The sequence below is a fragment of the Chaetodon auriga genome, chromosome 22 (assembly GCF_051107435.1).
Source record: "Chaetodon auriga isolate fChaAug3 chromosome 22, fChaAug3.hap1, whole genome shotgun sequence".
In the NCBI taxonomy this organism is placed as follows: Eukaryota; Metazoa; Chordata; class Actinopteri; order Chaetodontiformes; family Chaetodontidae; genus Chaetodon; species Chaetodon auriga.
This window is the reverse complement of record NC_135095.1, coordinates 671,772-694,842: the sequence shown is the minus strand read 5'-3', so window position 1 is coordinate 694,842 and position 23,071 is coordinate 671,772. Positions and strand designations below refer to the sequence as shown.

General features: G+C 41.7%; 1 protein-coding gene across 20 annotated transcripts in view; it reads left to right on the top strand.

Annotated features, from left to right (window-relative positions):
- LOC143314851 (pleckstrin homology domain-containing family A member 5-like) overlaps nucleotides 1-23,071 on the top strand; it is a 323,906-nt gene that overhangs the window by 181,554 nt on the left and 119,281 nt on the right. For all 20 annotated transcript variants that reach the window (XR_013075833.1, XR_013075834.1, XR_013075835.1 and 17 more), the window contains one exon: nucleotides 14,670-14,753. Coding sequence is in view for 14 of the 20 variants with exons in the window: in XM_076722116.1 (XP_076578231.1) it covers nucleotides 14,670-14,753 (84 nt within the window). In the remaining 6 variants the exon portion in view is untranslated. The remainder of the gene's footprint in view (nucleotides 1-14,669; nucleotides 14,754-23,071) is intronic.

Genomic DNA, 23,071 nt, shown 5'->3' with positions numbered 1-23,071 from the left:
CGCTTTGTGTCATAGACCATTTTCATGAACACTTGCTGAATTAAGAAGCTGTGTACGCATCCAATATGGCGGACGATTGTAAGCACGAAAGGCCAAGAGCACAGAGCTGCAGCAGCAGGACCGGCCACAAGAGGGCAACAAAGTACACTGAAAGAGGTCTGGAAGAGCAATTAAGCACGTGTATAAATACCAGATGATCCAAACTCTCACAGTTGACATCAAAAACGAAGAAAATGACTGGTCTAATGAAAGACAAAGAGAGTCCAGACATTATTGAGGAACATTTAGAAGAATGCTTCAAACTTGTAAAGGAGTTTACTCATGCAAACTATGATGTACTTATGCTGTTACCCGATGATGAAAAGGATGCAGATCAGACATTTTGGTTCAAACCAAAAAAGGAACAATTGAACAATTTCATGAGTGAAGTTGAATGGTGGATAGCTACTACAAGGCAACGAAACGAAGACGTGAGTCCAGATGAAAGTGTATCTGTAACGGCTAAACCAGCAGAAAATACATCTGGTCTCTGTGTTGCACGAAGCACAACAAGCAGCCACTCATCAAGATCATCCAGATCATCTAAAGCATCATCCATCTCATCTATACGGCAGAAGGAACAAGCAGAACGTGCCGTCTTACTTGCACGTACAGCATCCCTGAAACAAAAACAGGCATTAGAACTTGAAGAATGCAAGTTAAAGGCAAAAAGGGATCAGCTTGAGATTGAGACAGCTATTGCTGAGTCTACAGCCAAAATAAAGGTGCTGGAAAATTGTCAGTATGAGAACAAGCATGAAGTGACTGGTCATCCTGAGGCAAGCTTTGAGGACAATCAGCAGCCAAGCAGACAGGAGCTAGTAATAAAATATGAACACACTGAACAGCCACAAGTGAAAGACAATGAAGTAAAATATGAACATGACATACAGCAAAATGATGTCAGTAATGATCCAGTAAACTTGTGTGAAGTAATGCTGAAACAAAATGACATCACTGAGATGTTAGTCCAACAACAGAGACTGTCACGTTTGCCTCAAAGAGACGTACCTGTTTTCAGTGGTGATCACAGTTTACCAGAGGTGAGCCCAGACAGACAAATCAGAGAAATGCCACAGAAGGCACTACAACTTGTGAAACAACACACATCTCAGACGGAACTTGTGGAGCCACCGGGGCCGGAAGAGACAGTTGTGTCTTAGCGATTGTGCCTGTGTGTGTCAAGTCAGAGAAAGGCAGCAAGGCAATAGAGACTTATGCATTCATGGACAATGGAAGCCAAGCCACATTCTGCACTGAGAAGCTGATGAGACAGCTTGGCATTTAAGGCATAAGAACACAAATACTGCTCCGGACAATGGGCCAAGAAAAGTTAGAGCCAAGCTACCATCTGTCAGGATTAGAGGTATGTGGTTTGAAAGAGAACATTTATATTGACTTACCTGAGATTTACACTCACAGAGACATTCCAGTGTCCAAAGAGAACATTCCAGTGCAAGACGATTTGAAAAGGTGGCCACACCTTCATGGAATTCAGCTGCCACAAATAAATGCAGACATAGGACTGTTAATAGGCTGTGATGTCTACAAGGCTATGGAACCATGGGAAGTCATCCACAGTGAGGATGATGGTCCATATGCAGTTCGAACAGTCCTCGGTTGGGTCATCAACGGGCCTCTTAGGAGTGAGGGTTGCACCACTCCTACTGAAAGTCAACTGAACGTCTCTGTGAATCGCATCTCCATTGCTAATGTGGAGAACCTGCTTGTGCAACAGTTTAACCATGACTTTCCAGAGAAAGCCAGTGAGGAGAAACATGAAATGTCATGAGAAGACGTCCAGTTTATGGACAATGAAACAGCTAAAAAGGTTGATGGACATTATAGTATAGGTCTTCCCTTGAGAAACAAAGCTGTTAAAATGCCTAACAACCGAAGTGTAGTTGTTCAAAGAGCAGAAAACCTGAAAAAGAAACTTGTCAAAAACAAAGACTTTCACAAAGAGTATCAAAGCTTCATGTCTGACCTGTTGAGTAAAGGCTACGCAGTTGAAGTGCCAAAGGAAAAGATTGTGTCTGAGAATGACAGAGTTTGGTACATACCTCATCATGGGATATATCACCCCCAAGGCAAGTCATTGAATGGGGAACTTTTGCAGGGCCCAGACTTAACAAACACACTGATAAGAGTGTTGACAAGATTCAGACATGACCACATTGCCTTAATGTCAGACATAGAGGCTATGTACCACCAAGTAAAAGTGCCACCAGGAGACAGTGACCTTCTGCGATTCCTCTGGTGGCCAGACGGAAACTTGAATGAACCACTAAAAGAGTACAAGATGGTTGTGCACTTGTTTGGGGCAACATCTTCCCCCAGCTGTGCCAATTTTGCATTGAAGAAGGCGGCTGAGGATGCTAAAGACAAAATGGCACCTGCTGCAGTTAAAGCAGTTATGAACAATTTTTATGTGGATGATTGTCTTTTATCAGTGCCAGATGAAACTCAAGCAGTTTCTATGGTCAGGAACTTGACAGCGCTCTATGAGAGTGGAGGATTCCACCTAACAAAGTGGATGAGCAACAGCACAGCGGTCCTTGCCTCCATTCCTGAACCTGAAAGAGCAAAAGAGGTTAAGGATTTAGACCTCAGTCATGATGCATTACCTGACGAGAGAGTCCTTGGAGTGAACTGGTGTACTGAGTTAGATGTATTCAAGATCAGGATAAATGCAAAACAGACACCACAGACAAGACGTGGCATCCTATCCCTTGTAAGTGCTATATATGACCCTTTAGGGTTTTTGTCACCTGTCATCCTTCCAGCAAAAATGATCCTGCAGGAGCTGTGTGGCAGGAAAGTCTCATGGGACGAGCACATCCCCTCTGAACTAGCTCAAAAATCACAGAAATGGATTTCTGAGCTCACAAAGCTTCATGGTAAGCAGTATGCTACTATAGGTAGCATACTGCTTATGTAATTAATTTTGGGAACTATTAGCATCTTTAAAATATTAATTTTACCCAAGAGAGACGGTCCAAATTTGGTCCAGTTTGGTAAAATAAGCTCAGTTCTCTGAATTAGAGGGAGAAGATTGATCTCCATTAAGTCATCCAGCCGTGGAGTGATCTTTATAGCCAGATATATAATGCCAGATGGTTGCCATGAAAATCGCCATCCCTGCCTAACACTAGGTGGGCAGACTCTCGATAGGGGCATTGCTTCTGACTTTGACCAATTTTTTTAATAACCAGACATACCTGAAAAACATTCAATCAGAGTGAGGATGTGAGGTATGGTTGTTGACGGGCGACTGTAGAGCAATAAAATATCATCCGCATACATTAGCAATTTATGCTCCTTGCCACCAGCCTTAATGCCGACTATATCATTATTTTGCCTAATAATGATTGCTAATGGTTCCAGGGCCAAAGCAAATATTAAGGGGGACAGGGGACAACCCTGCCTTGTCCCTCTATGGAGCTGGAAAGGGGGAGACCTTCTGCCATTTATTACTACAGATGCCTTAGGATTGTAATACAATAACCTAACCCAGTTAATAAAGGAGGAGCCGATACCGAATTTTTCTAATGACTGGAAAAGGTACGCCCACTCCACCCTGTTGAATGCTTTTTCAGCATCCAGCGAAAGAGCCACAGTTATTTCTGGCTTGTTTCCAGCTTGCCACATAAGATGAAGCAGCCTGTGTAGATTATCAGATGATGGCCTAGTCTTAATGAACCCCACTTGATCTGGATGAATAAGTTTTGGTAGAAAAGACTTCAATCTGGATGCTGGAATCTTAGAGAGCAGCTTAGCATCAACATTAATCAGTGATACAGGATGGTAGCTGCCACATTGTTGTGGGTCCCTATCTTTTTTATGAATTAAAGTTATTAAAGCTGTCTGCATGCTATCTGGAAGAAAGCTCCTCTTCTTTCTAAGGCATCCTTATAGACTCTAAGCAGTTTTGGGGCAAGAATATCTGAGAAAATGTTATAAAACTCAGCTGGAAGGCCGTCCTCCCCTGGAGATTTCCCACCCTGTAGGAAGGTCCTGTATAGCCTTTTTAACCTCCTCCAATGCAATATCTGCTCTAATTTGGCCCTGTTCTTTGTGTGATAGGGTTAGGCAATTTACTTTGGATGAAACGGAACTAATATCTTGAGTATAGTATTTGGGTTGTCTGATTTATAAAGACTTTGATAAAAAGTGGCAAATATAGCATTTACGTTTGTGTCATCTGTATTCAGTTCACCTCTATCATTTTGTATCCCTGGTATTGAGTATACTGCTGCTTTGCTCTTTGTGCAAGAAACCTCCCTGTTCTCCCCCCTTGTTCATAATATTTGTGTATATTTCTAAATAATGTGTATTCAACTTTCTTCTGTAATATAGAGTTGTATTCTTCACTTTTAATTTGTTTAGCTCAAGAAGAATGGAGTGGTCAGATTGGGCAGAATGCATAATTTCTATTTTTTTAATGTTCATCTCCAACTCTTTTTCAGATATGAACAGTGTTGAATAAGTCAACCTCTAGTAACAGCCTTAAATGCATCCCACTTCACGGCTGGATTTGAGACGGAGTCCTCATTATTAAGATAATAATCCAGTACCTCACCTTTAAAAAAATTCCACTGACTGCTCATCCCTGAGCAAGGATGCGTTAAATCTCCACCTAGTGGGCTGATGTTTTGATAACTGGTCTAAGCGTAGTGCCATTCCTACCGGGACATGATCTGATATTGAAATGGTACCTAAAGTTGTTTGTTCAGTGATAGAGAGTAGTGATTTTGAGATTAGTAAACAATCTATTCTTGAATAAGACGTGTGGGTGAAAACAAAAGGTAAATTCCCTGCCTGAAGGGTGAAAACATCTCCAAACATCTACTAAATCTAACTCCTCTTCTAATGTAGCAATTGCTTTTCGTACCTGTGAGGGTCGTGTAATACCCCATTTGTATGTTTTATCAACCTTAGGATCCCTCACATGGATTTCCAAACCGTGTAATTGTTAGGCTTGGACCAAAAATATAAGTTACTGGACTCAAGAGACAAGTGTTGAAAAAACAATCCAAATTTATTTACAATTATAACAACACAAAACACACTCATAAGGACTGGAGAACAAATAATTAAGGCGCACTCAAAAGGAGTTGAGATGACAAAAACAAAAAGTGCACTCAACAAGCGGAGAGAGAAACAAAAAGCGCACTCACCAAGTGGAACAAACAATTTCTCCATGTGGGAGGCTGAGGCTGGATCAAGGCTGAACATGGCTGGTAGGCACTGCGAAATTAGACAAAGCACAGGTGAGGCAAGGGAAAACACCCACAGGCTGAAGAAGAAGAATCAGAGGGACAATCCCCTTTATTTGTCACATAGATACAGTCATGTACACACACGCCATGCACTGGTGAAATTTGTCTTCCGCCTTTAACCCATCCTGGTCGTCCTTCCTCCGTGGCAGACCAGGAGCAGTGGGCTGCCATCCAACCGGCGCCCAGGGACCCAGTTCCTTTTGTCACCATTGGTCAGGTGGTGATCTTCTTGCATGTTTTTAGTGGGGGTACACAGGGAGAACATGCAAACTCCACACAGAAAGGCCCTTTTTCCTCGAGCAGCAGCCACCGAAGGCATGGTGGAGGACACGCAGGACCCACAGTGAGATTCGAACCCGGGACCTTGTGAGGCGACAGTGTTACCACCGTGCCACCATGCCACCACTGAAGACTGAGATCACAACTAGGCATAGACAGCACATCCTTACGGGGCTCAGTTCTGGATGACTTATGGAAGAGATCAGGATAATCCAGCGACCACTCTAGCTCAGCTTCCTCCTTAAGTACCTGAGCTCTTAATCAGGCTCATGTGCTTCAGGTGCGCTGCTTTAGAGGCGGGGTCAGCTGGGTGCAGGGAAACACCCAGCTGAGACAGACAAGGGAACAGACAGACTGACACATAACACCAGGGAAAAGGGAAACAGAGAAAACTAGGAGCAGACAAATCTACCAGGTCCTCTCAGTAATTGCATTGCTAACATCTATGAAGAAACCTGGCCGGTCTGCTGTTGGAGCATAAATGTTCATAAAAGTACATCTGATACCAAAGAGTTCAGTATCCATAGCTATCCATCTCCCCTCTTCATCTGATTGTTGTTTGAGTATTTAGTGATACAGTGCTGAGCAATGAACACAGTGCAAAGTGCAAAGTGCAAACCACTGAACACTCCTGTTATTCTGTGCGTTTCATCTTCTTCTTATTATTCATCTTCTGTACAAATTTCGATTCGCTACTCGTCAAAAACAATAGCGAGCACCCAGGAACATGATACGCCAAAACGTGCCGCTTGATCGGACTTGGTGTGCTATTATTTATCTCCATAGAATACGCGTTTTTCAAGTCATAGGACGTTCCCATTCAAAGTGATGGGGACGAGGCCAAAAAAGTGAAAAAATTCCACCTTTTTCAAAGGACTACTGCTCCAGCATACATTCACCTAGAGACGCCATTCCAACTTCAAAACTTAGACACAAGTCTTGTATATTGGTGTATTATTCCACGTTTTGATAGGTCATATAGTTTTTGATCAATCACTGTTCAATGACCATGCTCAATTTTGGAGAAATTTTGAGATTATAATGGGTGTGTATTGCACGGAATGTTCATGTTAGAGTGCATGATGTCATTGGTCAGAGTGGGAGAAAGCCTAAAAAACTCCAGATTTTTTGTCTTTCCACACTCCTCCCAGCCACAATTTACGCTCTAGGCGCATGATTTTTTCCCACATTTGTAGACAAATTTGTTCTGTCTCTCATAATGTGCTCAAAAAATCAGAGAGGCTTACAGAATTTGAATTAGCAGCCCCTAAGTGCAGCCACATCTGTCTCTGCTCCTCATTGACTCCAATACAAAGATTTTCTGAGAGAAGCAGAATGGACCCCTGTTTTAAACTCGCAAGTGTCTGCAAAATATTTGGTGTAGAAACACCAAAAGCACACCAAAGCGTTCAGGAAGTCTTTACAGTGATGATGGTCTATGTTTTTTCTGATAGGAGCTACCGTTCTCTCAGGATAAGTCCAAATGTGAGAGCAGTGCAGAGGCAGAAAATGGCTCTTTTTCTCCGCTTTTCTTTCTGCCCCTGTCTGTCTGTCTGTACTGTTCCAATTAAAAAGTCCGCATCTCGCCAAGTACAGTCAAATACCCGGATGTGTTCTTGCCCCTCCCATTTTATCGAGGATGCATCGGGTGGTGACTTGTGTGGACTTGGGGCAGCCACGTATCCCAGAATGCATTTCGTAGCAACGATCGCGGAGGAGAGGACTCACAACTGTATAGTTACAAGTTTCGAAATACTGCTGTTTTAGTAGTACGGAATGTGGTTTTAAGATTATTTTATGTGAGAAAGTGGATGTTAAAACTTAAAATCTGTGGTCGATTCATCACGATAGCGCGTAGTTTAAAATTTGCTCCAAAGTTTTCGGAGATAACCGGCAGACGAGCCGCGATGGTGACGTCATCAAGTACGCTGCCGTCCCTATTGCAGATTGACCGTCCTGCGTCGTCCCGTCCTGGAAAGACTGTACTCCCAGGTCGAACTTGCTAAGTCCGAACTGCCAAGTTCGTAAGTCCGAACTTGGCGTACTTGGTATTGAGAAACGACCATAGTATACGTAGACGCTTCATTACATGCTGGAGCATAATCCAGCGTCGCGGCCATATTGGTTGGGTCTCCTCACTCTAAGCTAGCACCAGAGCCAACAGAGGTCAACGTAAAGAGAGCATATATATATGTATGTATGTATGTATGTATGTATGTATGTATGTATGTGTATAGAGTCTCTGCAGTGTTTATTAAAGCAGTCAAGCAGGGGATCAATTAGGATAATAATATTACAGGTACAACAAGGTTAGGTCAAAAACATGAAATGTACTTATTTGCAGATAACATTTTAATTTATTTGTTGGTTTTTTTAATTTTGAAATTACTGTCATTCATAGACATTTTTAGTTCTGTCTCAGGTTGTAAATTGAATATTCCAAAAATCTTTCAGTTCCAGACCTAGCCATAATCATTTCTTCATAAGCACATGAGATATCTTGGAGTAAAAATCTCAAAAGATTTAACAAGTTTGTATGCTTTATATTTTAACCTGGTAAGTCATAAAATTAAGGAAGATACATATAAAAAAGATGGAATTGAATTCCAATATTAAGTTTGGAGTCACAAATTAAGTTAAGTTAATTATAGTTGTTTCAAACTATTCCACTGAAATAACTGACAAACAGATTCAACAAATCAGGTATAGTAATGTCATGGTACACATGGCAAGGGAAAAAACAAGGTAAAGATTTCAGACTCTTCAGTTGGCAAAGACCGAAAGGAAAGTTAGAGGATGAAAGACATTAAAAATTTAATGGAATCAAGTAATAAGTAGATTAACCTATCTCTGAACACATGGTTTAATATTTTTACTAAGAATGGCTTGTTTGACAAGATAAAGATTCTGAGATGGTACTTTCATAATCTTAATTTTACCCCAAACAAATGGGATGTGAGTGATAAGAGATGGGCTAATCAGGGCTTCTCGACATAATGTAAATTTTTTTGGTCGTGGAGCAATGAACAATTTTCAGATACTGAAAAGACCATACAGGTTAGATAATAGTCACTTTTTTTTAGATTTCTTCAGGCATGCCATTACATAAATAGCTCAAAGGCACTGAATGCCTATTCAGCACATTCAAGGCTTGAAATAATCTCAAGACTATATAGGGGACTTCAGGAAATTCAAATAGTAAGTACCACTTACTTATATATATATATATAAAACAAAGGTGGGAAAGGCAAACTGACAGCACACCATTTTAGAATCTCACCATTCAGGCTCAGGAGGGACTGCGGCTCCCAGGAATGCAATCATTTGCTTTGGGCCTTTCGAAGAGGAAACCCACTGTGTTGCAAGATCTGTACAGAATTATTCATTCATCTTCTATACCCACGCATCCCATTTCGGGGTTGCGGGGGGCTGGAGCCTATCCCAGCTAGCAATGGGCGAGAGGCGGGGTACACCCTGAACCGGTTGCCAGCCGATCGCAGGGCTACATACACAGACACACAGACAGACAACTCACACACTCACACCTACGGACAATTTAGAGACCAATTAACCTAATGAGCATGTTTTTGGTCTGTGGGAGGAAGCCGGAGTGCCCGGAGAGAACCCACGCATGCACAGGAAGAACATGCAAACTTCACACAGAAAGGCCCTGCCCGACCCAGGGTTCGAACCAGCAACCTTCTTGCTGTAAAAACCAAGGACCCCCATGAGGTCCCCCGTGAGGCACGCGCACTACCTGCTGCGCCACCGTGCCGCCCTGTACAGAATTAGTGCTCTCCAAATTTTCTCCATTTTTGTTGGACAAAAGTTACTTTTTGGGCTTCTAATATCAACATCTATTAGTATTAAATCAAAGTATTTATTTGGAATATTGAGTGTGGCTGCTAGAAAAACAATTACAAAGAAATGGCTTAAGCCAGACACTGACAAAAAATGACTGGTGTATAATTTATGGAATCTTTGTAATGGAAAAAATACCTTCTGCATTTGTTTTTATGTTTCAACCTTGACCACTTTTTTTGACCACTTTTTTTCCTAATGGGTTTTAAATAAAAACATTTCTTTCCAGGTTGTTATTGGTGAGAAAATGTTAATTTTGGATAAGAAAACAAGAGCTCCTAAAGTAGGACATGTTGACCACATAGCCAGCAGCAGGGGCTCTAAAACACACCTCACTATATATTTCTGAGAGTTGCAAGTTTATTATATTGACACTCAGCAGAGTTGGCCTTGATAAGGACCAAATGCTTCCAAAAATCTCAACAGTAGGCAGCAAACCTCATCCTCCATCCCATTATTTTATATGTACCTGATGGATACACTGTTATTGCAATCCATAACATCACCAAAATCAAAACTTGCCATGTCTACAGTTCATGTGTATACAGATTTAAAAAATAAATTAGGTCTAAATTGTTAATTAGTAGGCTTTGGAAGGGTACTGGCCTCTTAACCATTCCAAATGTAAGAACTAAAACACACAGGGAGGCAGCTTTTAGATATTATGGACCCCGATTGTGGAACAGCCTGCCGGAGAGCCTCAGTGCCGCAGAGACTGTTGATGTTTTTAAAAAGAGGCTCAAGACACACCTTTCCCTTGGTTTTTAGCTCCAGTGTTTCCTCATGGGGGTCCTTGGTTTTTACTGGTAACTGCTTCTGGCCTACTGATGGGGGCGCTGCTGAGGGGATGACTCTGGCCTGGATGGCTGGAGGCCTCCGCACCTTGGTGTGGGGCCTCCTGTCTGCCTGGGTCGCGGTGGTCTTGGGCGGTGCCCCCCGGTCATGAGCCAGGGTCCTTCTCAGTGTGGATGGCCCCCAAAGGTGGCTTACTACTTATCTTGTCCGTATGGGTCTGTGTGCGTGCGTGCGTGCGTGTCTGTGTGTGTGTTTCTGTATGAAGTTATGGGGGCAGGAGGGCTGGGTTTTCTTCTCTGTTGTTCTTAGCCTCTGTGAGGCACTTTGTATTGCTTTTTAAGTATGAAAAGTGCCATATAAATAAATAAAGTTTGAAGTTTGGTATTTAGAGGTGAGCAGTTAAGCTTTGAGCAGAGCCAGCATTGTCCATTGAAAAAAATCTGAAACCATAGTGGGAAATGTTATATATATATATATATATATTTTTTTTAAGGATGGCATTCCATAGACCAAATGGTTATTTGTTTACTTTGTCTCTTGTCCCAAACAGTGTAACATTCTAGCATTCTAGATTCTAGCAGCCTCGCTCAACATGTTGGTGTGATTTGTCTTGCTGTGTATCTGAAACTTTGTGTAATGATGCTTCTGGTTTGAAATTCTGCTTTAAGTTGAGCTGAAAGCCACTCACTGAAGGATTATTCACAACTTGTCATTTTTTTATGAGGTGCTGCTCCTTTGCTGTGCTGTTGTTATCAGAGGTAGATACGTTTCTGCTCCTTTGATTCAACTTGTGTTTTTTTTTTATTTATTTAATTTAATTTTTTTCTTTTCTTTATTAATTGTGCCAAAAGTCTATGTATTTGACAGATCAGGACTGCTCTTTTAGAATCCTTTTTGTTTGTTTGTTGTTTGTTTTTGACGTTCCTATCTGTATTTCTCTGTCTTGTATGTGTGTTGACCTTACTGTGTTCTTGCTCATGCTGACTGCCCTTCGCAGCCTTCTGGCCTATCTGTCCTCCAACTGCAGGGGACTGGAGCAGCAGAACAATTGCAGTTATGGTACTGCACGGCTGGCTAGAATAGACCCAGGAGGAGCCCTCTGCCCCTCCCTCAGTGACTCCCTCCAGCTCCTGCACATCTGGCATCCCCAGATGTTGAAAACATATGAAAACAGTGTACATGCTCAGCCTCCATCTGCTGCCAACGCATACCGACCCCCCCATAGATAGATAGATAGATAGATAGATAGATAGATACTTTATTCATCCCTGAGTTTATTTCACTCAGGTGTCAATGCTGAGAGTAAAACTGTGTATTCACCTTTTTATTTGGCTGGTATTAATATTTATGATACATATTTTTAGCACGTCATTTTCAGAAGCATCAAACTGGTGTGAGTTTTATTAAGCATGGGATTTTAAGGTGGAACGCATACTGTGTCTCGTTGTCCACTGTCGAGTATTTAAAGGGTTTATTCACTGAAATAACAACAAAAACAAAAAAAAATGTCCCTCTAATGATATTCCTCCACACAGATATATTTGTCCCCCTTACAAATGAAAACTCCACCTACTGACTATTGACAGTAAAACAACTCAGACATTGTTTCTGGAAATACATTGAACTGAATTTTTAAATGTAATTTTAAAATGCTGTTTGCACCAAAAATAAAATCCCATCTAGTCTTTTCTTTTAGGATGGAGGCAGAAATTTTTGAGAGCTAAAAGCTATATGCATGGCTATAGTAGGTACGACTAAGGGACAGTGTAAAATAATTAAGCAAGGAAGGGGGGGATGAATCTTATATTATTATTATTATCTTATATATATATATATTCTAAAAACAGCCTGTCAAGATGTAATTTGCTCAGCATAACCAAAAGTATTCATCTTTCCTCAGGCATCTGTGTTTTTTGAGCTTATTAAAGTCCTTTTCTGGCTGAGACACTGAATTTCTGCTGACTCCCTGTCCATATGAATGGCAATTGAAACAATTTACTGATACACATCTTCAAGACTTTTCAGTTTTCATTGGATCAAATTCTTATAATACAATATAATCATTTCAGAAGACAGTGAATAAAATGTTCATTCCTTTTTGTAATGTATAGTATGGAGAAATGCAATAATATAGTATGTGTTTTTGGGTCTATGTGCATCACATGAAATTGCATTTCAGACTGTGGCCACTATTCCAAAATTGCCACACAGCCCGGTGCATTCTCAGGGCTTGGGTTACTAGATTGGGAGAATGAGGTTTCTGGCATTGCTGGAGCCCTCAATTTTTTACTCTGAAAAAACTGCTGCAGAAATGTGTTCAGTGTATTAAAGCAGACCCAGAGTGAAATTAATTTGTTTGTAGCAGCCATGATTTTTCATGTCATCATGCAATTGTGTTTATACAGTAATTATTAAAGATCAAAGACATAAAATCAGAACAAAAGGCCATGTTTGACCTTTTTTCCATCTCAGTCGAATAAGTCATCACAGGCTGATTGTATGTGCAAAAGTTTGTTTGTGTGTATGTGTGTGTGTAAGAACAGGTCACTGGGATTTTGAATGAAATGCTTTAAGGAAGAAAAGCATTTTATTCTTCCTCTGTTTCACTCTGTTGGCACTTCTGCTACCTCCTTCTGGTTATAAAGAAGCTCTGTTCAATATACAGACTTGTATGTGGGTGTGGTTGTTTGCGTGTGTATGCATTAGTGTGTGATCGTGTCGAATTTTCTCTTATTTCCAAAGTTGTGAACACAGCAAACTGCTGTCGGAAAGTTTGTCTAAGCTACATGGTACACTGAGAAGGTACTAGTTCTTTCTTATTAATGACACTGAAGGTTATCTGAATGATTCAGTGAAGGCCAGTAGAAGGAAGTGGTCTAGATTAGGTGTTGTTTAGGTGGTCTTTGAGTGTGTGTGTGTGTGTGTGTGTGTGTGTGTGTGTGTGTGTGTGTGTGTGTGTGTGTGTGTGTGTTCCAAACCTTCCTCATCTGACTTCACTATGATTGTCATGTTTTCAGGGTCGATAAAAATACTCCTGTTATTTGAGAAGGAGGTGAAGGATCCACCATATAACTGAAAGAAACCATCGGGGAAGAGAGGGAGAAAACCAGGGAGATAATGCAGTAAAAGTGGAAAAATAGAGGAGAGTGAAATACAGAAGTAATGTGACAAGAAGTAATTTAGCAAGATAAAGACAGAAATGTATTTATATTTTATTTTACTCAGTTAATTAATGCATAGTTTGAATAATTAATTAAGTGCAAAATGAATTCAGTTAATTTTTAATGTATGAATTTATTAAAAGATTACACTTTTTATTGTTATTGTTTCGGCATAGGTGGCGCAGCAGGTAGTGCGTGTGCCTCACAGTGAGAAGGTTGCTGGTTTGCAGGCTCTTTCTGTGTGAAGTTCGCATGTTCTTCCCATGCATGTGTGGGTTCTCTCTGGGCACTCCGGCTTCCTCCCACAGACCAAAAACATGCTCATTAGGTTGATTGGCAACTCTAAATTGTCCTTAGGTGTGAGTGTGAGTGTGAATGGTTGTCTGTCTGTATATGTTGCCCTGCAATCGACTGGCGACTGGTTCAGGGTGTACCCCACCTCTCGCCCGTTGACAGCTGGGATAGGCTCCAGCCCCCCCACAACCCCGAAAGGGATAGTCAGGTATAGAAGATGAATGAATGAATGTTTCAGCATATTTATGCATATTCAAGACTCCACTTAGTGAAATAGAGAAATAACAAGAAAAGAGCTACAACTGAAAGACAGAAAAAAGATGAGTGAAAGTTAGAGATAATACGATGAGGGGCGAAAGACAAAAGACAGGAAAAAAAGGAAAAAAGAAAACGGGATACAGGAAGAACCACTGAGGCAGAGCAAGGCAGAGAGACAGGGAGTCTGTCATTTCGCCATTGAGCTCTCATAGTTTCTCTTACTCTATCAGACTGTCTGCTGTGGACTGGACTGCATACAGTGTTTTGGAAGAAGGTTGTTTCTTTGATTGACTTTTGTCTTGTGTAGTCTGTACTTTCTTTTATTTTGGAAGGGACTAAATGCCTGTCATCTCTAACAACGTTTTACTTCAAGATCAAACAGGACATTTTGCTGAAGTTTAGTATTACCCACTGGTCCAAGTGTATCAGTGAGTGTGTTTGTCATGTGATGCTGAGGTTCAGCAGTGCTGTCTCTACAGGGAGCTGATTGACCTTTTTTTGTTTTGTTTTTTAAAGGTTTATAATGCAGAAATTGTACTTTTTCAGCTGATAGTAAAATGTTGCACTGTATTTAATTTTGCATGAAATGTGTCTTCCTGTGTTCAACTCTCTGTCCATTGTGCATGTTTCAACTGTTGTTGCAAAGATTGAATGCTTTCTTCCCCTTTTTTCGTCTCTGTCTGTCTGTCTTTCCCTGCAGTCACAATGAACGAAAGGTGACCTGTAAGCACCCAGTGTCAGGCATCCCCTCCCAAGAAAACTGCATCTTTGTCGTAAATGAACAGTAAGTCTCTCTGCACTCCACTCTGCATTGTATGCTTCTGATTTTTGCACTGGCTTGAAAGGTCAGTGGATTCATTCATCGCACCAGCTGTTGCAGCTGTGCTGTGCAGCTGTGATAGTGTGTGAATGTACGAAATTGATTGATTGAGTTGATCTGGGGGGACCTCAAAAGTCCAGAGTTGTCAGTGTGTATCTCAGTTATGAGCACGAAGGGGTAGAGCAAGAGAGAGAGAGAGAGAGAGAGTGACATAGAGAGAGAAGGAAGGCAAGATGGTGGATGTGACCAGTTATGTCATGCAAGGTTCAAGACCACAAGGCTAAGCAGAGAGTTCATCAGCAGTGGCACACAGTCAATATAAGGTACTACACACACACAGGAACAAGCAGCAAGTACAATTATTGAGGTACAGCAACATCAGGACTGACCAGGCAATACAGAATACACAATACAGTGAAGTTTATACAACGGTGAAGCTTACGGTACCACCGTCTGTGCCCAGACAAGAAAGACATCCTTTATTAGTCACACCACACAGTACATGCAAACACACATGCCATGCATGGTGAAATTCTTCTCCGCTTTTGATCCATCCTTGGTCAGTCCTTCCTCCGCGGCAGACCAGGAGCAAAAAGCCTCTTACAAAAGCCTCTTACGTTAGATTGCTATGAGAGTGATCAGTGTGCGCTTCAGTGAGACTTAAATTTAATTTTCTTCAGTGGAGTACTTCTTATTGTGGAGATCTAGGTGATCTTGTAACATTTAAATAAAAAGTGTTTTAATATTTTGTCAATAAAAATATGCGTCACTGGTTGCAGCCTACCAGGTGACTAATTTTGAAATTTCGACCCCCATAAGCTAATCATGGATAAAACCAAGAAAAGAAAAATGTCAGAAGAGAATAGAATGCTTTTTGTTCTTTATGAACAGATTCCTTTGCTTTCATTGCCAATGATGCTGGCGTACCTGTATGCTTGATATGTGACAAGAAATTGGCATTTCACAATAAAAAATCTTATGTTGAAAGATATTTCCAGAACAAACAGACAGTATTTGTGAAGAACACCAAGCTGGAGATGAATGAAAAAGAGCGGTTTTGGAACTGCTGCGGAAAGCTGATCAGAGCAAACATACTTTCAAAAAGTGGATAAAATCTACAAACTCTAGTGCTGCTAGTTTTGTGGCAGCTCAGGAGATAGTCAGGTGTGGAAAGCCATTGACAGGTGGAGATTATGTGAAAAAAACATTCATTAAAATATAAGAGCATCTATTCTTGGACTTAGAAAACAGAAGTGAAATTGTTCAGAAAATTAGAGATATGCCTCTCTCTGCAAAGACATCATCAGTCAACAAATTAGGGATATTAATTTAGCTCCAGCGTACTCAATCGCCTGTGTTGAATCAATGTAAACAATATCCACATAACTCTGCAGAGCCACAGGAAGAAATTACTGAGTTGATACCACTAAAGGGCCAATCACAGGGGGAGGACATCTGTGTTGGAATGTTTAAATGCCAAAGAAATAAACACCACCCACATGGTGTCAGTGGCTACTGATGGGGCACTGAGTATGACAGGAGCACAGCAGGGGTTTGTGACTTTACTTCAGAAGACTTTGGAAAGAAAGCTGCTGATGTTTCACTGCATTCTGCATCAAGAAGCACTGTGCACTCAAACGTTCCCTCCAGAATGCACAGAGGTGATGAACCTTGTCATTCAGATAGTGATCAAAATAATGGCAAAAGCGTTAAACCGACAACAATTTTGTTCATTACTAGAAGAAGTTGAAAGCACATACTCGGCTCTCCTGCTGCATAACAAAGTCCAATTGCTGTCCAGGGCGGAGGTGCTGAAACAGTTTGCTGCGTGTCTGGAGCACGTGATAACTTTCCTGGAAAGCAAAAGGACTCACCTGTCCTGAACTGGAACAGCCAGATTGGCTGGAAAAGCTTCACTTCATGGTGGATATGACAGCGCACCTTAATGCACTGAACAAAAGTCTTCAGGGGAAAGCCCTTCAGATGCTGGAGGAGGGAGGGAGTCTTTGAGAGATTTTAAAGACGCACACAATCAGAGAAATTACGAGTATTACAGCATGCAATCATTGCAACACAAACTGCATTTGGGGAAAGATTCTGTGAGCGACTCATGGATGACAGGTTGCAGGCATGTGTGAAGATTAAAGTCACGTCGTACAGCCTCAATATAGATAAGCTCTGCACTGATTAAATATAGTAAATTAAATATAAACTGGCATATTTTTACGTTTGTTCTTTTTAAAGTGAATATGCTGTAACTATATGTTTTATTAATTTTAAAGTGGGCTACTTTTTTTCCACAAATAAGGGAAGTACTCACACAGGCCTGCATTATGTATTTTATTTGAAAGCAACCCTATATGTGTCAGTGTTTTTTTTTTTTCTTTGTTTCTTTGTTCCTTTGTTACAAACAACAAGAAAATGTAAATTGTTTTCTTTTTGTATTTCTATGATTTCATAAATGCAGCAAACTATAGTTCTTTTATACATAGCATAACTGTATATCAAACTTTATATGTTGTGTTATCTTCATTTTAGGGGTCAAATGGGTTTTGTTTGAATTTCGTGAATTTTATTTGTTGGGAAAGGGGCCAAAATGGCTTTTTTGATGTTAAAGGTTGCAGACCCCTGAACTAGCCTCAGTGGTACACATTCCACAACCACTGAACAGTGAAAACTGAGTGGTCATCAATGATCCAGGCACAAGAAGAGAGTACAGCTGACCTGCACAAAGGACTGACTGAAACTGGCTTCAACTAGAATGCATTAAAATTGGGATGGATTTTTGTGGACCTGAGCAGCTTTAGTTTTATGCCAGAAGGGTTAATAACAATTTCATCTCATAAGGTCCAGTGAAGCTGTGTAAGAGTTTCTTTGAATCAGTTTTGAGTGCAGTGTCTTCAGCTGAAATCTAAACTTTCTGACCAAATTTTATGGGGATGGACCAGGGACAAAGTCAAGTGTGATGTGGGACCAAGGGTTGGGTTATGGTTGGACCATAACACAAATGGTTGCTCTGCTCCTTCCAGCCAGTGCCTCCACAGCAAGTTTGACATCAAAATGCTCCCTCTTGCCAATGTTGTAGTTGCGTTCAGCAGGACAATGGGAGAAGAAGAATCAGGGGTTTTAGGCCAGAATGCTGGGAAATATCCCCACCCCAGAATCTGAAGCATCAATGATAAACTGGCAAGAGGGATCATGTTGGTGCAGGATGGAAGCATAGGTGAAGCAACTCGGAACTAACTCATGAAGGCTTATTTTTTCCTCCGGGGTCCAGGAAAATAGAATGGAGGAGGAAGTGTGTCTGGTAAGGGGCGTTACTAAGTTTATAGGTGGTGGTTTTGGCCATCGATCTGATCTTTCCTACATCTGCCCGCTGTCAATGATGTAACCCAGGAAGTTGATGGTACTGACATGGTGTTCACATTTCTCAGCCTTCATGAAGAGCTTATTTTCCAAAAGCCTTTGGAGGACCTGGCAGACAATGATAAGAGTTTGTGAGGTCCAGCATAATTAAGACAGTAGCACCATGGAGAGGCTCAAAAGCGGAGTTAATTAAAGGCAGATGGTACTTGTTCTTTATAGTAGTGTTATTTAGCCCATGGTAGTCAGTACAGGGGCATAGATAGTGACCTTTTTAGCAACAAAAAGGAAACCAGAGACAAAACTGAGTCTACTGGTCGAAAGAGGGGTGCCATGAAGAAGATGTATGGTGCAAATCATAGGGGACATAGGGACATTGAGGAGGAAAAGATAGTGCTATGTCAATATGGAGATTGTGTTACTTCAGCTAGGGGTGACCAAGAACTAGAGGTGAATTTGGGGATGAAATGATATTAAATTGTTCAAATATCCAATCATCTGTATGAGAGTCAGTCAGAAAAAGGACAGGTAAGGAGACTGTAACGATGGGTTGCTTAAATTTGCATTCAGGGATGAGATGGGGCAGACAAAAAAGTCTGGCTCACCTGTACCCCCACTGCTATTGGTGAGCCAGTGGCAAGGAACTGACCAGATTCTCCACAGTCAAGGTACTCCCTCATCATGCAGAGAGTGAGAAGTGAGAGGAGCATGAGGTCGATCAACCTTTCCCCTGCGTAGTCTTCACAGGTGATGATCAAAGTTAGAGGATTCGTCTTGTGAGAGGCAAATTGATCCTTTATTCTTTCTTCAGTTTCTGAACAGTGATAAGGGTGGTGGGACAGCCCAGGACAGACAATTTTCAATATTTTTTTGTTTAAATCCCAGTTGCAAGTTGCAAGAATGTTGATACTGAACATTTGCTTACTGACAATGTATTTCATTTGTTTTCCGCCAAGACAGACAGTGTTGCAATGCACTATCCACTTCTAGTGACTACAGAATTATTCAACTTTTTATGGTTATGTTACGGCACTGACAGCGTAGGAATTAGATGACTTACTAATCCCAGGAATCAGTCTATGAATTGTACAAGTTTTTGTGGCCCTTTGTCCCAAAGGTGAGGGAGAAGACTAAAGGACATTCGATGAGGGAAACAGGATGATGGGGGTAATGTCTGTCGTTTCCAGTCCTCCTAAAGGAATGGGAGAGGGGCTTTAAGCCAGACATCCCGCCTCTGTCTGAATTGCCACCTTCTGTAAACAGTCAAAATAATAATTAACTCCTTGCAGCTGGAACTGCAAGGGAGAAGGATCAGTTAGAGGTCTTGTTTTCCTACATATCCCCCCTTCGGTTCGATGATTGCTGTGAAGGGAACTTCAGATCGCTGAGAAGTTCAGGAAAACAGCAGCAGCAGCAGCAGCAGCATTTGAACAGAGTTGGTGTCTGTTTTAATGTGTTCTATGGCTCTACATATTGGTATAGCAGCTTTCGATGAGACTATATAAGGCAAAAAGAGACTAACTGTCATACACAAGTCCTAGAATTGCAGGGCCTACATTTGCTCCTGGGGCACTGTACTCAAGGTCATCCTAGACAGGTTTAAGTTCAATGGAGGTCCGTTTGGTTTTTCTTACCAAGCAGAGTTGTCATTCTTTGGTTACAATTGGTGAGCTTACATTGTAAGTTTTGGTTATGCTTGAACTAAAAGAATGCTATCCCAAAAGTTAACAGGTGACCTAGAATAACAGAGAGGCAAGTATGGTATTATGCTGATCGTAAGCCAATTCTCTGTCTTCTGGGCTGACATAAATTGGTACGGCATTGTCTAGGGCAAGCATGTCAAACTTATTCCACAAAGGGCCGTGTGGCTGCAGGTTTTTCCTCCAACCAATCAAGAGCACGCAGTCTGACCAATCAGCTGTCTGAAGACTGAGATCAGCTGATGAAATGAGTCAAGTCTGGTGTGCTGCTGCTTGGTTGGAAAGAAAACCTTCAGCCACTTGGCCCTTTGTGGAATAGGTTTGACATATGTGGTCTAGGGTGTAGGCTTGATGGTCCTGGAGATAGATGTGTGACTATATCCCAAGTGGCAGTAGCCAGAACATTCTGTACTAGAGAGAGAGGGATCAGATATGGGGAAATCCTACCGGCAGCTAAACTGTCCACTGAGGATCTAATGTCACGCAGCATATCCAACATTAATGTGCTAACTAACTGTGTGTGAGTATAGTCAACTTGTACTACAGAAAGAAAAAATTACAGATTGAAGTTCACCTGCAAGTCGTTTCACCGGAGCCAAACTGACTGCGTTAACTGACGAGAGTCCGATTCTAAAAAGAGTCCTGAGAGCAGCAGCTGTTGTTAACAGACCATCAATAAACTGTTTGGACTTCTTATTGTGTCCACTTAATTCTGACTGAGTGATAGTGAACTTCTATAACTGCTGCAACATGTGGGTTGTATCTGCTTCAGCGTGTCTTATTACCACCCTGTTCCAGCTCACTCCAGCCCAACTAGTCATCTGTGCTGTGATGGGTACATTCTTCCTGCATACCTCTTGGGGGTTCAACCTGACAAACACCTTTTGGGTCTGTAGGCGACAGTTGGTGATCAACAGTCCAGATTGTTCTTTCAGAACAATTACTGAATCGGGTCCCAACTCTACAATTTCTGGAAACGCAGGGACGTTCACCAGGCCCAGGAACAGGAAGTTGAGCAGCCAAATCATCCTGACAGAAAGAAGGGACATGGTTAGGGGCTGTTTTGACTGTGCCATACAATCTGATTAAGATCTTAAATCATTATGGCATGAACTGTCCCCCACTTGATTGTTAGTCAAATGGATGGATTACAAGAATAGAGCAATTGTGGTGTTCAGATAGAGATGTCTAACTTAGATTTCTTCTCTACTAATGGTACCTTCAGAATTGTTAATTCTTCCTACCAGTAATTAATCCCCTAACTGTGTGTGAGTTATGTATTTAGCCCCTAACTGAGACCTTGATGTCCCTGTTTAATCCCATGGGGGTTTTGTGTGGTTTTATCTGGTTGCGGTGTACCCACTTTAAGGTTCTCTCTGGCCTTTCTTTATCTGGATCTGGTACACCACTGGAGAGAGTTTGTGTGTGATCACATAAGGACTTGCCTAGTGGGGAAGGAGCTTGCCAGTGAGCCTCCCAGGGCCTACTCCTATGGCTGAGGCCGAGATGTGGTACCACACTTCGTCCTCCACTTGGAGCTTGTCATATGACGCTTTCTGGTCATAATAGGTTTTGCATCTTTCCATGCTTTCATTCAAGTTTTTCTGGGCGAAGGAGAACATAGTTTTCAAGTGTTCATTCAAGTCAGCCATGTACTGATGCGTAGTGTAGGCTGTTGCAATGCTGGCCTCTCCTGGTTGATAAAGCAGGTGCATTGACAGGGTCATTTGTCGACCTGTCATCGTCTCGAAAGGAGAGAAGCCTGTGGTGGTGTGTGGCATTGCTCCAATGGCCATCAGAATCAAAGGCAATTTCACATCCCTGTCTTTGTGTCCAGCGGATGGAGAGTCATAGCCGTGCATTAGCATCACCCCCCTGTGGCTCTGAGGCACCACGATGACAACAGAAGAGAGTGCGTCAGAGACATGAATGAGAAAGCCCTTGACAACACATAAGGATAGATGGGCATGGTAAAGATGTGTCAGACTGGGAATGGTTTTGAGATCCGTGGCAGAGATGTGATGAACCACAGGATCAGAAGGAAAGATGACCAGTTATGATGCAGAATATTGCACTTGGATGGACAGCAGGTCATCGTCGGTGAAAGCAGGTGCGATAGAAGCAATGGTGTGTGGTCTTGTGACAGTGGCAGAGACCGTCGGTCGAGATTGAGTGACGTCGCAGACAGTAGGGGTGGGAGGATGGGGAAAAGAGTCCGGGTCAAAGTTATCAGGGTCAGGGGGAGCCATCACTTCCTCAACCCCTGTCAGTGACCAAAGGGTGTTGTGGACCATATCCACTAGAGTGTCCAATCTGACCAGTACATTGCTGCTGATGTAGATATCGTGTGGCAGATTTGGACCGACCATAAAAGCATGAGTCAGCTCCCTGTGATGCCACTTCACCTTCAATGAGCAGATACCACGTCAACGCCATTAATCACTTGTGGACAGTATGCTGTAGTGTCATCAAACTTATACAAGAAAGTGTCTCGTTCGGTCAAGAGTTCTTGTTGGGGCCAAGGATGTAAGACACGTGAGACACAGTGCATATACACATAATAGTAAATACAGTAATAGTAAATACACATAATAAAATATAATAAAATAAATGGCACACATAATGAAACAAAATCACAGCAGCAGTGAAAGGGAAAGTGCAAGTAATGCATCCTTTGAATGACAGGGATTAGAAGAGGCGGGAGCAGCTGTCATTATTTCATTTTGTTTATCTCCCTAATGGCTGTAACTGTACTGGTATAGAGGGTTTCAGGGTTAAGCTGTGACTCTCCTATCAGCCTACTAGACCACCTAACTATTTGGCTGAGGGACTTCTTGTTTTTAAGAGACAGATTGCTAAACCAGCACACTAGGCAAAAAGATAAAACAGATTCAATAAAAGCACAGTAAAAGAGAGTCAATAAGGTTCGACTGATGTAAAGATAGGACAGTTTCCTCAGACAGTACAGACGCTGATTAGCTTTTTTAAACACAACTTCACAGTTTGCCTCAAATGTGAGCTTGTTATCAGTGATTGTACCAAGATATTTGTATTTTTCCACAGTCTCCACAATCTGACCCTTTATGTCTGTGGGCGTCCTGAGGGTGTTTTCTGAAATCAATGAGCATGTCTTTAGTTTTTGTGACATTCATCTACAGAAATGACTTGTCACACCAATCTGAGAACTCCTGTACTATTGGGCCATGACTTGCTTCATTA